The 18,213-nt window shown below is 45.8% G+C and overlaps 1 protein-coding gene across 2 annotated transcripts in view; it reads right to left on the reverse strand.

The window, feature by feature from the left end:
* Nucleotides 1-18,213, reverse strand: part of SLC9A7 (solute carrier family 9 member A7) — a 139,087-nt gene that overhangs the window by 52,673 nt on the left and 68,201 nt on the right. For both annotated transcript variants that reach the window (XM_045995562.1, XM_045995561.1), the window contains exons 3-5: nucleotides 17,637-17,714; nucleotides 12,185-12,261; nucleotides 9,033-9,145 (exon numbers count right to left, since the gene is read on the reverse strand). In XM_045995562.1, coding sequence (XP_045851518.1) covers nucleotides 9,033-9,145; nucleotides 12,185-12,261; nucleotides 17,637-17,714 — 268 coding nt within the window. The remainder of the gene's footprint in view (nucleotides 1-9,032; nucleotides 9,146-12,184; nucleotides 12,262-17,636; nucleotides 17,715-18,213) is intronic.

The following is an 18,213-nucleotide window of genomic DNA, read 5'->3' on the forward strand; positions in this document are numbered from 1 at the left end:
GTGAATGTGTTTGGCTCCACTGGTAGAGTGAAATCTCTCTAAAGGCAGAAACCCTTTTCCCACTGACCACTGCATTCCCAGAACCCAAAATTTAAATATTTATTTAAATATTTATGCATTTAAAACTAGGAATAGACCCCATCGTATGTTAATGTACTTATTTTAAAAAAGATTTTATGTATTTATCTGAGAGAAAGAGAGAGAGCACCAGTGAGCATGAGTGGGGGGAGAGACAGAGGGAGAAGCAGGCTCCCCGCTGAGCAGGGACTCCAACTCGACTCGGGGCTCGATCCCAGGACCCCGGGATCATGACCCAAGCTAAAGGCAGATGCTTAACCAACTCAGCCACCCAGGCACCCCTTAACGTACATATTTTTGATGAAAAATAATTATATTTTCCAAAACAAAAAAACATCAGTGAGAAGAGAGCCATTTGTTTTACAGTTTTCCAGATCTCTTCAGTATCTAGACTAGTGGAAGACAGATGGTTCTCTTATCTCTTTCCGCATTTGACCACCAGACAGTCAACAGCACATGTTACGCAGCCTCTGGAAAACCCTACTCCACCGGACACACGTGAAAAAATGAAAGTAAAAAGACAACTAATGAGTGCGCCTGGGTGCCTCAGTCAGTTGAGCGTCTGACACTTGATTCTGGCTCAGGCCCTGATCTCACAGGATGGTAAGACTGAGCCCTAGAGCTCTGCGCTCAGCAGGAGTCGGCTTGGATATTCTCCCCCTCTGCCCCTTCCCCCACTCACTCTCTCCCTCACCGTCTCTCTCACACTCTTAAAAATAAATAAATAAATCTTTTTTAAAAAGACAAACAATGTGTTAGTATTATTAATGTAATGATTTACATAAGTCTGAACCCTCTGTCCCCGTGAAGGCATTCTGGAGTCCCTCAACCGCAGCATGATGGCCATCTGGGGCCAGCGGATTCTTGGTTGTGGGCAGCTGCCCCGTGCCCTGTAGGATGTGCAGAAGCACTCTTGGCCTCTACCCATTAGATACCAGTAGCGTCGCACGCTCTCGGCTGACTGGGACAGCCAGATGTGTCTCCAGACATTGCCAAATGTCTCCTGAGGGGCACAAATCACCCCTCGGTGAAGAACCACTGTTCCAGATAAATGCAGGCAGGCAGGCAGGCTCCTCTCCACACTCGTGCCCAACCACCTTCTGCTTCATTCGTTTCTACCGTAAGGACTTTAAAAACTAAAAACTCGCCTCCCCAGCTTCTCCTGCAGTGAGTGTCACCTCTTCTTGCCTGGAGGAGAGTGGACAGATGGATGTAACCTCTCGCCTCCAGCGGGCAACAAATGTGCGTCTGAAACACAAGGGCAGTGCCCTGGAGAGATGGGGTGCCCGGACACCTGACTGTCGCAGGAGCCGAGGCACCAGCTGAGGGACGTAAGCTAAAAGAGACAGCTCTCTGTTTAAGCTCCTATGAGCCAGCTTGTTCCGCTATTTGCAACCAAAGGCATTACTAACAGACACAATTAGAAAACAAAACCAAATGAATATTTACCTGTGTGAGTTATTACAAGCTAACCCCTCTTTGTAGCCATCACCCAGTGCAGGCAATGGAATTTTGCCAGCCCCCACCGGAAGACCACCTCTATGTTGCATCCTAATTTCAAGCCCCTTCCTTCACTTAAACTTAACCACCAACCTCGTTTTATAGTAATCGTTTTCCTGCATTTCCTTACAGTTTGATCACCCAAGGTTACTCCCCGACACTACTGCTTAGGTTTTGTCCATTTTTAAATTGAGTTTTTGAAATTTTTTTTTTTTTACATCTTGTTTACTGCCTGGGCTCCTCATCTGCTCATTTCGGTCAACTCTTTCCACGATGCCTATCATTTACTCCTCTCAGTTCTGAATTTTCCAATCCCAATGTTCACAGTGCTTTCATAACTTCTATCATTTTCCAAATTTCCTTTTTTTTTTTTTTTAAAAAAAAAGGATTTTATTTATTCAAGAGAGAGAGCATGAGAGAGCACAAGCAAGTTACCGGGGCAGGGGAGAGTAGAGGGAGAGGGAAAAGCAGACCCAGTACTGAATGCGGAGCAGATGCGGGCCTCGATCCCATGATTCTGAAATCATGACCGAAGCAGAAAGCAAGAGTCCGATGTTCAACAAACTGAGCCACCCAGGTACCCCCTGAATTTCCTTTGGCTTCTATCGGAATATTAGTAATATTCTGCTTTAGTACCCTATTTTGCTGATATGACTTAATTATCTGCAACTTTATTATTCAGAGGGGCTATCCTCATTTTGTCTTACAGTATGGTTGCATGAAGTAGGATCTCAATCTACTTCCAGACCCAGACTAGCTTTCCTCGTTTCATGGCTCTAGGGCTCCCTCTGCTGGTTTTACATTGAAATACTGAAAATGTGGCCTCCAAGTGTAGCCACCCCCTTAATACTCAAGAAATACTTCCTCTGGTCTCTTTCTCCATGGGTGTCTGAGCTTTCTTTCTCCTTTGATGCCCTGTCATGCAGGGTCTGTGGTCCTCAGCAGTTCCTTTTCGGGGAGCGGCTCTGTCCCTCCAGAGAGATTTTCACTGGGTATTTTTCGAGAGCCCTAAGGGCTCGGGTCACCTTGGCAGCCTCACACCTCCTCCAGTGTCCTCGCTGTCACCCACGGATTGGAGCCTGTGTAGTGTGTCCCAGCTTTCACTGTTGCTATCTGATATACTTACCAAGTTCTTTACTCCGAGTGGGGACCCTTCCTTTCGAGTGTGAATACTTGGGAGAAAGTTCCCTGGCAGTCAGAACAAGCAGCGGCCTCCTCTTCTCCCGTTTCCTCCTGCACCGCTGCAGTTCCAACCCGAGTCTCGCCGCTGCTGGTGGTCTGACCCCAGCAGATAATATCTGGGGACCCATACATACTCTGTCAACCAGCTGTATCCCTGTGCTTTTTTCTTTTGCTGTCCTGCTTCCTCTTTTTCTATTAGGGATTAAGGAAGATTCTAAAACTACACTGTCCCCATCATTCTCTCCTTTTCAAAAGTTTCATTCATTTATTGAGAGGAAGCACAGAACAGCTTGGATAGGAAAGATGTGGACTCGTCACGAAGCTGCTACATCCACGTGCTCGAATCACTATGGGGGGCATCACCAGAAGGCATACTTCCTGGAGGACATGTCATCTTCGTAACACAAGACACAAGGTCAGTCTCTTTCATCCATCCTTAAATACAGTTTATCAGGTAAAACAAAAGGAAAAATCTTTGGGGATTTGGATAAAAAATTCTTATTTTCTGGAGTATCTATTATATGAACAGTATCTGTGGGTCCTTCCAGAAAACCTGTGGGGGTGAATATTATCTGTCAACTTGACCAGGCCATGAGGCCTCAGATATTTGATTAAACATGATTCTGGGTTTGTCTGTGAGGTTTTGGATGAGATTAACATTTGAGTCAGAAGACTTAGTAAAGCAGATTGCCCTCCCCGTTGTTGGTGGGACTCATCCAGTTGGCTGAAGGCTGAGTGAGGAAAACTTTGTTTTTGCTTCCCATCTTTCTGCTGGGACAACGGTCTCCTCCTGTCTTTGGACCAGACTGGAAGGACAGCATTGGCTTTCCTGGTTTTCAGGTCTTCAGACAGCAGATCTGGGAACTTCTCAGCAAGAACTAATACAAGACCTTTATTCTACTCGCTTAGCATTATGTGACATAAGAATTATCTTGTTTGGGGGCACCTGGGTGGCCTAATTGGTTAAGTATCTGACTTTGGATCAGGTCATGATCTTGAGGGATCCTAGGATCGAGCCCCTCATTGGGCTCCCAGCTCAGCGGGGAGTCTTCTTGGCTCTCTCCTTCTCCCTCTGCCCCTCCCCCTGCTCATGCTTGCTCTTTCAAATAAATACAGTCTTAAAAAAAGAATTATAATGTTTTAACCCAATGTTGATGAAAAATTGACAATGCTAATAACAACAGTTATTACTAAGGACTAACCAAGAAGCAGGCACTATGACAAACGTTTTATAATCTCTTTTAGTCCTCACCCCTAGGTGGGTAGTACTATCATTTCCCCTAATTCAGAGAAGAGAAAACAGGATCTGTCGGATGGGCTGCTTTCTGCTGTAGAAACTCCCAAAATCTCAGTGGTTGAACCCAAGCGAAGTTTTAGCCATTGCTCATATGACATGTCCACCCGAACTTGGTACTGGAGCCTCTGGTCACACCAGTCACTCGGAGACTCAAGACTGGTGGAGGCTAATCTCAATGAACAGAACACAGAGCTGGCAACCCAGGAGACCTGGGACCCAGGACTTTATCAATCAGGGTCCTGGCAGGAAAGAGATAAGACCCTTAATCTGAGCAATTTGAGAAGTATTTAACGAAGGGAGCGTTTATGGAAATGTGGGCAGAGTATGGGAAAAACCACAAGAGAAAGACAGGATGTGTTGCTGAAAACAGGGACTATCCTATACTATGCCTGGGCCCAGAGGGTCCAGAGAAGGCATGACTGCCTGAACCAGGAGCCATGTAGAGAGGGTCCCCTGATGGGATCTGTGTCCCGTGATCAAGGAATACAACCAGCTCACAGGACCCTGCATCTCCACCCTCCTTCCAGTTGCCCACTGGTGCTCCCCTCTGGACAATTCCAATGGGAAACCAGACAGCAAAGGAAACTTTGGAATCTTCCATACAAATCAGCCTCCTGGTGCCCAAAGGAGGGTGGAGAAGGGTGGTGAGTTAATCTGGAGAGGAAAACAGAAGCCATTCCACATAGCCACCAACAGGCTATGAGAACTTAGCTCACAGCCAAGTCCAAAGATTTAGTGAAGAAGGGGGGTTGAGTGCCATGATTTTCAAGAGCCCTTTTGACTTTAAAGTCAAATTCTACCGTTAGCAGTAGTACAACAAAACAATGATGTACAGCTAGCTCACTTACTTGTGACAAGAAAGGCTTGCTTACAGCTTACAGAGTTAATACTCATAGCAATGAACAGACCGGTCCCGGTCGGAATTTGGCTGCTCTGATTTTCAATTTCTCAGTCTCCCTGCCCATCCCTTCATAGAACAATGCAGCGACCCCGTGTGCCCCTCCTGAGCCAGGCTGTGCCTGAGCAAGAGGAGCAGTGTATGTCCGGACAACCGGAAGTTGATGGAGGGGGTGACAGACTGGGTGAGTGGCTTCTCAAGGTGGAGAGTAAAGGGGCTGCTCCCCCCACAGAGGGACCCTTGAAATCAGACAGAGCTGTCACCAGGGCTGTCTTTAGCTAGACAGGGACTAAGAAAGGCCAGGTAATTGCTTGAAGATCTCTGATAAAGGCATTTTCTGAAAAGCAGTGAGAAAAAGATAAGAGGGCAAATGTAGGACGAAGGAAAATTCAAGAACCTGAATCTGCTCCTTCAACGCATGAAGCTGTCCCCGAGCACTTCATCTGTGTACTGGAGAGCACTTAGCACCTGCCAACACTTAGTACTGAGTGGCGAGTATTGTTACGTACAAAACAGGCTTGACTCAAGAGCTGTGGGTGCGAGCAGCTGAAGGAGTAAGGGCAGAGTGTGTAGGCAGGTGGCATATTGGAACAGAGTCATAAAGGATAAGCAAGAGACTGAGCAGCCCCGGTGACGCAACTAGAGAATTACTCTCTGACAAGCCTGTGAGCAGGCCTGGTCAAGTTGAGGGGCATGAAAGTGACAGAATCAAAATGACAGGAATGGCTTCCTAGTGATGCACGGCAAGGAGGAGTGAGTCATTTTCTCTGGTGGCTGTTGGAGATGTGCTCTGAGTGGGAAACATACATTGTCCTCTGCCAAGCTGTGGGTCCGTCTAAAGTAACAGTCCATGTGGCCCCCCGACATATAACCACATAAGAGAGATGGCTGCGGGTCACAGAGCCGCCTACACAACTGCACACATATGGTGTCCCCCTCCACAGGAAGACCAGAAGGCTGGTGTCTCGAGCCTAGTGTGATGTACTCAGGGACAAAGACTCAGATTTCTTTGTTATCAGTCAAGACCACTACATATACCGATACCAGAATTTTGGTTTGATGTAGCAGGCACAAGGAGTCAATCTGGTCCTTTGGCCCCTTTTAACTCTGCACTCAAGTTTTTATCTCTTTTATGGCCCATGTTTTCAAACGATAGATTTTTAGGAAGCTGGTAAAAGGCTTTTAATTTACAAAAACAGTCTGCATTTCAGAAAGATTTCCATTAAAAAGCAGTTAAAGTTAATGTCCTGGTGTTTAATAAGCTTAAACTTTCAACCTTCTAGAACTTTCATTTATATAAAACCCTTACTGTGCCAATCTTCACAGGCCAAATAACAACGCTGTGTCATGGTGATGCCTTCCATTAATTTCTACCACAGCATGGACGCATTAAAGGGAAGGAAACAATTAGGAAGATAATCTGAAAAAAATAAGCCTTTCTATCCAATTAAATGAAGGAATACTAATAGGTCAGAAAAATAACATCCGTGAACTTTATATGACACTAATTTCCCTTTGCTTATTGGTGGTACTAGTGTAAGAAGTTAGCGATAAAGTTACAGACAAGGGGGGTGCCTGGGTGGCTCAGTTGGTTAAGCACCTGACTCTTGGTTTCGGCTCAGGTTGTGATCTCAGGGTGGCGAGATCGAGCCCCACATTGGGCTCCTTGCTCTGCGGGGAGTCTGCTTGAGATTCTCTTCATCTCCCTTTGCCCCTCTACCCCTGTTCTCTCAAATAAATTTAAAAAAAGGTTTTTTTTAAAGTTACAGATGAGTATAGTTAGTAGTATATTTTTAGAGAGACTAAACACCATTCTTAAAAATCTCTGCCCACGCCAGATGTGGATAGAGACCGACGTGATTAGCAGATGCTATGGTCAATGGTTTACATGTGTTCGTTCATTTAATGCTCATGATAGCCCTGGGAAATAGGTATCATTATTCCTACTTCTTGAGTGAGGAAACTGACACAGAGGAGAGAAAGTGTGCACAGGCCCACCTGGTCAGTGACTGGAGGGTTTCGGACTCAAACTTCCACCTGCGACTCCACCTCCCGGCACTCTTTTTCCAAACCCAGGGTGCTTTAACCAGCCGAGTCTTTGATACCAGTTTACTCAGTGTTTGGAATAAAGTATGGCAGAAAGAGAGGTCAATGGTTTTTGGAACAGTGGCAGTTTTCAGAACCACACAACTGTCAGCCCTAGCACGTGTAGCTATCTAAATTCAAATTACTTAACACAAAATAAAATTTTAAAGTCAGTTCTTCGGTTGCACCACCCCTTATTTCGAGGGTTCAGTGGCCGTATGTGGCTACTGGCTGCTATATCAGACCGGGCACTGAACACAGACCATGTCTATTATCGCACTGATCTGGAGGACTCCCCACAAGGTATGGTACAGTTGTGTGGTGGGGAGATTCTTAGTATCTTTAAAACCATTACTGTCCAGAATGTTAGAGGGCACCCCGATGGTGAGAAGGCCTTTGCACCTCCATTACCAGGACAGCGCCATCTTTTTCTCTGTACTTTTTTGCCTACAATGTCCTCTCAGTGGTTGACATCAGAGGAAGGACTAGCTAGAACTACTTTATGTGAACTGATTTAATTGTAGGTTCCAACATGGAAAAGGGAGGTTTTTTGTTTGTTTGTTCTGGAGCTGTAGAGCACGGCAGGCATATAATGATTCCGCTTTGAAGAAATACTTTGACTGACACTCGGAAAGTATAAGGTCAGAGGGTTATGAATTGGAACTAGGCCACGGTGTGCTGTTATGCAGGAACACTGAGCAAAAAAAAGAGTTTACAAAGGACAGTACAGTCACTGCAGGTATCGGTGTGCACGCCAACTAAGAAAAGGTCTTATTTAAATGAAAATGATATGATTTCCTCAGTGAAGACGAAAGCACAATACTGAGGAAGAAGACAGTCAAAGTGTAAAAATTATGGCCATATTAGACATTCAAAAATGAAAGACAAAAGGGAGATACAGGCAGAAGCAACCCAAGTGTCCGCTGTGGACAGAAGCGTAAACAGAATGTGGTGCGGACGCGCAGCGGAATATTACTGGGTCTGGATAAGGAAGGAAGACCCGACACGTGCTACTGCACAGATGAAGTGTGAAGACATTATGCGGAGTCAAACATGCCAGACACACACAGACAAGCGTCGTACGGTTCCACCTTCTATAAAGTAGCTACCGTAGTCACACTCACAGAGACAGGAAGAAGAATGGTGCTTGCCGGGGACAGGAAGGAGGTGGAAATAGGGGAGTTACTGTTTAATGCGTACTGAGTTCCAGTTTTGCAAAATGAAAAGGTTCTGGAGGTTGAATGCACGACAGTGTGAACAGACTTGACACTGCTGAACTGTACACACTTAAGAACGATGAAGATGGTAAAATTTGTTATGTATTTTTAAGCACAACACAAAAATAATAAAGGGGCGCCTGAGTGGCTCAGTGGGTTAAGCCTCTGCCTTCGGCTCAGGTCATGATCCCAGGGTCCTGGGACTGAGTTTCACATCCAGCTTACCGCTCAGCGGGGAGTCTGCTTCTCCCCCCCACCCCGCCCATGCACATGCACACACACACATGTGGTCTCTCCTTCTCTCAAATAAGTAAAATCTTCTTCATCATCATCATCATCATCATCATCAAAATAATAATAAAAACAAAAGGGAAACACACACCCTTCAAAAAGCCATCTAACTCTGTTAGACCACTTCCTGCTCTCTTCCCCGCCATTCCATGCTGGACTGTACAGTCTCCCTACTGTGACCAAAGTACTGGTTGCTCTGAATGGTTTAAGACTGAAATAATGGGGGCACCTGGGTGGCTCAGTGGGTTAAGCCGCTGCCTTCGGCTCAGGTCATGATCTCAGGGTCCTGGGATCGAGCCCCACATTGGGTTCTCTACTCAGCAGGGAGCCTGCATCCCCCTCTCTTTCTGCCTGCCTCTCTACTTGTGATCTCTCTCTCTCTCTCTCTCTCTGTGTCAAATAAATAAATAAAAAACCTTTAAAAAAAAAAAAAAAGACTGAAATAATGGAACGTCACGATGACAAAGCCAAAAATGTCAAATACCTGGGTCAGTGGCAGAGATAATGGCTCCGAAGAAGAGACAATCTGTGTAGTAGAATTTGTCCGAGAGCTGCCCCACAAGCTTCATGAGCTTCACCACACCGTACATGAGATTTCTGTAAGGAGGGAAGGGAGAGTGTGTGACAAGAGAAAACGAAAACCCTCCTCACGGAGCATACTGGCCCACATGTGAGCAGAGCAGCCTCGAGTACTGCACTTCAAGGGTGATCAGTGAAAACCTTGGGCAGCTGCTGTCCTTGGACACTTACCAGGAACGCGTGCAAATAAGACTTTGGCAGCAAGTAATGGCGTGTCGTTAACGACCTCTTGCTGAAACATGTGAACACCACTCCATTTCTTTTTTTTTTTTTTAAGAGTGATAAAGGTGCCTTTGTTATGTTAATGAGGTGTCTTTTTTTTTTTTAAATACTTTTTATTTATTTGACAGAGAGAAATCACAACTAGGCAGAGAGGCAGGCAGAGAGAGAGGAGGAAGCAGGCTCCCTGCAGAGCAGAGAGCCTGATGTGGGGCTCGATCCCAGGACTCTGGGATCATGACCTGAGCTGAAGGCAGAGGCTTTAATCCACTGAGCCACCCAGGCGCCCCAACACCACTCCATTTCTTAAAGCTGTGCTTACTTCCAGCTATCAAGTAGGGCCCTCGATTAGCAACAACCTTAGGGCCTCCGAAGCAGCCGGGTGATCGAGGGGAAGGGAAGGGAAAGCACGCTTCACAGTGTGTACTCGACCGCTTGAACAAAACTGGCGGGATTGTAAGGCGGTATGTTTAAAGCTGTGGAAAGGAGTGAGAGCTGAACGAGTTAGAGAGAAAAACAAACATGGGCAGGCCGTGAAGGTCCAAGCGACCAAACTTCTCTGCCAAGAATTACTGAAAAAAAAAAAAAAAAAAGGAAAAGAAAAGAAAGGAAAAAGGAACAAAACGCTGTAAACGTCCTAGTAAAATCTCAGTGCACCCGTCAGCGTATCCGGCCTTGCCTTCTCTGCAGGGGTTGGGGCAGGCCAGCGGTGGCCCTTCTTGTGCCATGCAGGATGTGACATGGTCCAAGAGAGACTCCTGAGTTAAATATTTCCACTTGGCCAGAGCACATTTCCTACAGGAGAGCTTACAAAATGGGAGGAGTGATGAGTGTTAAAAGGCCTGGTGCATGTCACTAAGGGTGTGTGTGGAGGGGCAGCTGCAGGGGTTAGGGGAATAAAAATAACCCCAGAATGAATTCACTGTACCCTACAGCTAACATTCTAATAATAATATTCTTGCCAGTCAGGACCACTCCGTGGCTCACCTTTGTATCCCGGGCGCCGAGAGCAACAGACTGACTAAGCTGGGAGCTCAGGAACTAGTTCCAGAATGGAATCCTTTGGACAGTACATAGCTATAACTCAGTGTTTCCATACTGGGGGCCGGGCACTGTTCCAGACACTTAAACAGTTCAACTTTGATTCCCAGTAACTCTGTGGGACAGATGTGATTTGCCTTTTATTGCCCGTCGAAGGCTTCTTTCCCTTTCCTTTCAGACTTTCCCTGAAACTACACTTGCCTGTCCATTTCCTTTGACCACAAACAGACTTGGATGCTGGGCTGCTCTCTGGCAATCTTTTCCCATCTTGCCAGTACTAACCTGTCATTCTTAAAGGACGAAGTCCAAGCCCCTCCTATTTTGACGACACAAAATGCCCTTGGCCTTTTATCTCCTCCAGCTTTCCAGCTCATTTTTTAAAAAAGTAACTAAGGTCCATACTTTATTCTGATTTCCTTGAGCTTTTACCTAATGTCCCTTTTCTATTCCAGGATCCCATCCAGGATCCCACATGACACTTAGTCATCATGTCTCTGTAGTCTCCTCTTGGCTGGGATGGTCTCTCTGACTTTGTGTGGTTTTGATGACCTTGGCAGTTTTGAGGAATACTGGTAGGGTATTTTGTAGAACGTGTCCCCACTGGGACTTGGCTGATCTTTCCTTCTCAGGATTACACCGAGGTGACGTGTTTTGGGAAGGGAAAATGCCACTCTCATCACAAACACCGAGGGTGCAGCATCCCAGCGTGATTTGTCACTATGGCTGCTGACCTTGATCATCTAGCCGACGTGGTGTTTGTCAGGCTCTCCCCACCAGCAAGCTACGCCCCCACCCCCCCGCCCGCCCACTATCCTGGGTGGGACAAAGTCACTAGGCACAGCCTGCAACCAAAGCAGGAAGGGACGTAAGCTCCCTCTCCTGCAGGGTCGGGGGTCGACATAAATTATTTGGAATTCTTCTGCACAGGAGATGGGTCACTTCTCTGCCATGTTTTTATTCATCCAATCAGTTATTAACATCCGTCAAGACTCGAATGTTTACTTTATAGTCTGGGTCTAGTACGATGTTATTTATTTTGTCGTTCTTTGGCCACTGGCCTTAGGGGAGCTTTCAGGTTGGCTCTGCGTCTCTTTGACAGGACCCACGTCCTTTTATTTGTTTGTTTTCTGGGTCGCTTCCTTATTTCCTGGCCTGAAGATATATTCCATTCTTATCTTGTGTATTTGCTGCCCCAGCCCTAGAATCAGCCATTTCTGCAAGGGGCCCCTGATTCTTTTTACTGTAGGATGTTATCAGGAAACAAGATCTGGGGACTAGGTATAAATTTTATTTCATTTTAATTTAGCTTAATCTTAATTTGAATAGCTACACAGGGCTAACAGCTACCACACTGCATGACGTGGCTCTAGATCTGAACCGCCATCATCGTAAACATCGAAATCCTGGACTCTGCTGGTTTTCAGTGGTTGGGGATGGGGGAAATGGGGAGATGTTGGTCGAAGGATACAAACTTCCAGTTAGAAGAGTAACAAGTTTGGGGACCTGAGGTACATCATGAGGACTGTCAGTAATAATTTTGCTAAGAGAGTAGGTCTCATCACAAGAAAGAAATGGTAACTATGTGACAGGATGAAGGTGGTAGCAAATTATGGTGGTAATGATTTTGCAATTTATAAATATATCAATTCAACACAATGTCCACTTGAAACTCACAGCAATGTGATCAGCCAACTGCATCTCAGTATAGCTGGGGAAAACACCGGGCTCTCGGACCCATGGGGATCTCATCTCTTTGGAAAGTGTGTTAATTTTATTACTGACAAAGGGTTAACTTACCCGATAATGAAGCAGGAAACAGCAGTCCCCAAGAAAGCATAAGCCAGAATAGACCCAAGATTTCTAAAAAAGTGTCTCTGAATAAAACAAGAGGCAGGAATCACATTGTGAGTTTTGATACTGAGCATAAGAAACACAACAGAAGTCTCTTAAAAGTGAAATTTTACTTACGGCTTCCACTGTAACAAGTAATAACTGAAGTTACTCTAGAATAATGCTATTGAGCTATAAACATTGTGCTTTTAAAATATCCCTGGTCCTATTAATCACTGAGTAAGCACGCAAGGGCTTAGTAAATTTCGGAGAAAACCACTGTGATTATATTAAGTTACACTGAGACAGAGAAAGAATGAGTGAGTGAGAGAGAGAGAGAGAGAGAGAGAGAGAGAGTGTGTGTGTGTGTATGTGTGTGTGTGTGTGTGTGTGTGTGTGTAAGTGGACCATTTTCATAGATCTAACCCAAACTATTTTACTCTTCTACTCTAGTGATTCAGCTAGTTGCTTCCAGGTCTGGTGAACCTTAGAAGATCATTACAGATAGGAGTTTGAAATTGATAAAGTATGAAAGTGATGCCTAAGGGGCTTTCTGCTTAATTCAGTGTCAGAAAACTGTGTCCTAAGTATCTGGTCTCAAGGCATCTTAAGTGTCTCCTGATATTCTTTTGGATTAATCTGTGGAGCCTGGGAAAGAGGGCCAATAGAGATGGAAATGGGAGAAATGAAAAATAGTTTCATTTAAGATAGGCAAATTTATAAGTTTATATATATATTATATATATAATTGTAGCTACTTAGACCAATATAAGATTTAGCAATCATTCAGAAAGAGATGGCAAAATTGCAACCCTCTCAATGCTTCTGTACATCCACTGGTTTCCTTAATACACACACATACACACACACACGGATTTACTTCTCAGAAAGTCATTAGGCTTGTGGGATATTGTGATGGGGAAAATCCCTGTTGCTGGGACCCTAAGCCACGGTTCTTACTCCTTAAGGCACAGGCTGTTTTATTTGGCCAATCAGAACCATTTAACAAAACCAGACAAAACCCCCAAAACATCCTAATTTGATGGGGGCCGAGAATACCTTATTTAAAAATTTTAAGAGGCGAGACGCCTGGGTGGCTCAGTCAGTTAAGTGTCTGCCTTCAGCTCAGGTCATGATCCCAAGGCCCCAGAATCGAGCCCTGCATCTGGGTCCCTGCTCAGCAGGGAGCCTGCTTCTCCCTCTCCCAGTCCTGCCTGCTTGTGTTCTCTCTCTCTGTGTCTGTCAAATAAATAAATAAAATCTTTTAAGAAAAATAAATAATTTTAAAAGGCAAAAGAGCCCCAGTGTGCCTGCTGACCGACCTCAGGGAAGGACAGGGTCTAGGAAGAACTCAGCCTGGATTAAGCAGCCACCAAGAAGTGTGACCACACGGAGGGCTGTGGGTGTCCTCTGGCCTGTATTCTAAGCAGATGATCTGGGGCCTTGACTTCAACCTTCCCCAGTGTTTGGCCCTCCCTGCTGCCGTGAAGAAGGTGTCAAGGAATGCCTAGTGCCCCTAAAGCCACCTGCTCAGAAGAGAACTGTTCAAGGGCTTGCCACACCGCCAGTCACAAAGTGAGGGTGCTGCCTGTGTATATTATGGACACGTTATGTTTGCCTTTTAAGTCAGTCGCTATCCTTAGTCTTTTACTCTAAGTGAATGTATTTATCCACCCGTGTTTTGAAAAAACTACATTTCAAAAAAAAAAAAAATCAACAACTGTGAGCGTAATTGCCTTTAAAAACTCCATCAAGGGCTTAAATCAGGGAGGGCTAGGGGTCCATCAAGACAGAGACATGAGACCAAGGAAACTCGTGACGTATCCCGGGACAGATCTGAATGCCAGAATTGCTTTCCCTTGCCACCCAGCTCTTGTTTAGGTGAACCATCTCTATGGGTGGTTTGAGTCCATTAAGTGAATTCATATATTTGCCAAAACAAAAAAATCAGGAATATAAGAGCTGCAGATTCTCCTCCTAGAAGTTTGGTTCTCAGGGAATGTGGGCTTCCGAAGATCTGGTAGTGTTTGTGGGGGCCCAGGGACGACGGTGTTTCAGACTAGAGCCTGGTGGAGCCTTTATTATCCCTGTATATTGGTGAGGAGGCCCTGGTCCCTGGTGCCATGCTTGAGGGCATCTCGATTTTTGGACGTGCTGGATTTGGTCCCCGGGGTGGGTGTGGGAGCAAGGGGCAATGCAAATTGCACCCTTTGGTGCCCTTGTGCAAGCTCCTGGGCTGGAAGGACCTGGGCATAAGGGAGGTCCAGGACCCACCTAGAGAGGAGAGTGCACATGTTAGTGGAAAGATGGGTCTGTGCTTCAGACTGTTTGCAGGTAAAGCTGAACCTGAGCCCTAGTCCACAGGCTTGCGGAGAATCTGGATCTTGTGGGTGGCCGAGGGGTGCAGATGCAGGGAGTGGGGGGCAGGATCAGGTGTGCACTACAGCTCCCAGGCCTGCCGGGGGCAGGACTGGCCAGGAGACCACGGGTGCAGGGTAGGTGAGGGTGCACCTCTAGCAGGACCAGCATCACTGGGAGGCCTTCCGGCTGCAGTCTGGTTGTGCGGGGGAGCTGAGTGGCCCCAGCGTGCAGGTGGGTGCAAGTGTTGGCTGCACATGGAGCGCGCTGCTTTTAGCGTTCATGGTCTGTGTAGCGAGTCCCCATGCTCAGGTCCAGAGGGTCCCACTGGAGAGTGAAGCGGACAGCCTGTGCACAGAAGCCAGACCTCCAGCCCCTCCACGTGGCCACGGTGCCACATGTGTGTCTTCGCCTGGGCCGGCCCGCACTGAAAGGAGGGCTCGGCGTCAGTGTGTTACATCTGAGAAGCTGACTCCACACTGCCCAGTGACTCTCTCACAGTCTTGTTCATCTCAGAGACTGTTCCAGTGCACATGTGAGGGTGATTTCCAACACAAATTTATTTGAAAATCAACAAGTGAAAATATTTTAAACGGGCAACGATAGATATTTGAATGATTTGTGATAATGAACTAGAGCCTTTGAAACTGTTATCTTAATTGTGTTATTTGTTGATATACAAAGATACCTTTGACCCATATAAATAAAAGCACTTACACACACACAAATTAGGAATATAAATCTGCCAATCCAAATACACCCATAACATATTCTAAAATGACACATACACATAAGACACATACACACATAATTACCCATCGCCATTCATATCTGTTGATAGGAACTGGAATTTTACGACTTGGCAAGAAAGGTAGACCCTATCACTTATTTCTGTATTACTACACCTAGCGCTCGACTCTCCGCTTCACAGTGTACGAAGTACTTTCACACAGAGGAGCCCATCCAATTGTCACAGCTACCCCATCACGAAGGTGCTCGGGGGACCACTGTGCATGAGAGGCATCTAAGGCTCGAAGGTGCGGTGTGAGGCACCTGGAGTCACGCATCCACCAAATGGCAGCACCAGACCTGGAAAGCGGGTCTTTCCAGGGAATCACACTCACTGCACCAGCCACCCTTCTCGACTCCTACCACACCCCTTTTGGGAAGAAAGTACAGCACTTCCCAGTCCTAGTCCTGGGTGCTAGTGGAATCCGAGGTCTTTCGTCTTCTTTTTAATTGGCCGGTCATGTGCGGCTTCCATGGCCATGACTGGTTCAGTCTGCCCTACTTTTCCTTCTCCATTTCAGGACGGCAAAAAGAGACAAAGGAGATGGCATAGCCCTGGCAAAGTCTTCAAGAATACGAGCCCAAGACAGATCAGGATGAGAAGGTGTACCATTCTAAGACTTGTATTTCTACTCCTCCCATTCCTCACTGACGAATGTTACCATGAGACAGAGACTCAGAGACAGAGAGACTGAGAGAGACCCAGAGAGAGTTTGGTGGGAGAAGTTCACAAGATATAAAGGCTTCTACAGGTGAATTCTTTCCCTAACAATGGGCCCTGGAAGCAAACGGAGCGGTACCACAAAATTGAAGCCGATTCCAATGATACTTTTTCAAGTTTGGAAAAAAAAAAAGCTCATGTCCTCATGACACCTATATGTGCATAGGTCAAAGGGTCTGAATGTATCTGTTTCCATACCCACAGCGAAGTGGTGGAATGGTTATTACACACTTAAATGATGGCAGCCTTAATTACAGATGGCAAAACCCTGTAAGAACCACTATTTCAGTGCCACTGTAAGGACTATTTAAAAAGGAAAGAGACTGAACTAAGAGCAGATAGCCCAAAAGACTGGCATTTCAAAAACAACTTAAATTGGTAACTGGCAAAGCCTGTTATTTGTTTTTCTTCTGGGAAAATAAGGCTGACACAGGGAAGGCTCTGCTGAACCTGAAGTATTTCTCAGCCCTTAGAATGGCTTTCACAACCAGTGATTTGGTTTCATTTTAAAGCAACTATGACCCTGATGATACATTAAGATTAGTTATTTAAGATACCAAATTATTTATCACCCATTCGCTCTGATACGGAGTTCCCAAATTCTTCACTTACACAGAGGATAACATCACTTAAAACCATAAAATCACCTCCTGTCCGTTACGTGTCAATCACTGCCATACAGATTTACACACTTCCGGAACCCCACAGAGCAGTCAGAAAAAGGATACACCCTTTGGTCCAGAAAACCCAAATCTGGAGGGAAAGTAGGACACAGAGGGATAGCCTTTTTTTTTTTTTAAACTTTCTATTTTGGAGTAATTACAGATTCACAGATATTGCAAAGATAGTACGGAGGGGTCCCGTGTACCTTCACCAGATTTTCTCTACTGGCTATACCTCATATAGCCGTAGTACAAGATCAAAACCAGGAAACCGACATTGGGACAAAGTGTGTCAATGGTTCTGTGTTCTTTTATCATATACGTAGCTTCATGGACTCACCATTTGTTCTCCATCCCTATACTTTGGTCCTGCCTAGAACACTATATAAATGAAATCATACAGTACGTGACCTTCTGAGGTGAGATTTTTTTTTTGTCCCTTAGCCTAATGCCTTTGAGGTATGGCCGTGTGTTTCACTGTGCACCTACGGCATGACATTTTGGTTGTTTCCGGACTGGGGTGATTATGAATTAAATTGCTCTGGGCAATGAAGCATGGGCTTCTGGCTGAACCTGAGTTTTCATTCCTCTGGGAGGAAATCCCCAGGAAAAAAACCATGGGGTCGTGTGGCAGTTTCAACTTCAGTTTTGCAAGAAACCATGAAACTGCTTTCCAGAGTGGTCACGCCAGTTTACATTCCTACCGGTGACATAGGAGCGCTCCTGATTTTAAAACAGATGAATCATAGATGATGAGACAACTATAGTCTCTGAGTGGGTGCAGAACACAGTAATAAGCAATGTGGGAGAAGGAAAAACTTGAAAATTATGTAGGTATGTTAACACAGAGATTCCCATGCTTTAAGAAATACTGGCAAAAATCTCTTACCTTCTTTAGACTGTAGCCAGCATGGAAAATTATGGGAGGCAGAAGGATGTTGAAAAAGACCTCTGGATCAAACGTTACCTGAAGGTTTAAAAAGAAAAAAGTCAAGGGTAGGGGGCAGTCTGGATGGCTCACTTGGTACAGCATCTGACTCTTGATCTCAGGATCCTGAGTTCACGCCCGGTGTCGGGCATGGAGCCTGCTTAAAAAAAAGAGAAAGGGAGAAAAGTCAGTTTTTTTTTAAAGATTTTATTTATTCTTTTGACAGAGAGAGATCACAAGTAGGCAGAGAGGCAGGCAGACAGAGAGGAGGAAGCAGGCTCCTGGCCAAGCAGAGAGCCCGATGTGGGGCTCGATCCCAGGATGCCGGCCGGGATCATGACCTGAGCCGAAGGCAGAGGCTTCAACCCACTGAGCCACCCAGGCACCCCGAAAAGTCAATTTCTAATTTAATACCAGTTGGTGCAGGGCAGCTGGGTGGCTCAGTGGGTTAAGCGTCTGCCTTCGGCTCAGGTCATGATCTCAGGGTCCTGGGATCAAGCCCCGCATCGGGCTCTCTGCTCAGCAGGGAGCCTGCTTC

The sequence above is a fragment of the Meles meles genome, chromosome X, assembly GCF_922984935.1.
Source record: "Meles meles chromosome X, mMelMel3.1 paternal haplotype, whole genome shotgun sequence".
Lineage (NCBI taxonomy): Eukaryota > Metazoa > Chordata > Mammalia > Carnivora > Mustelidae > Meles > Meles meles.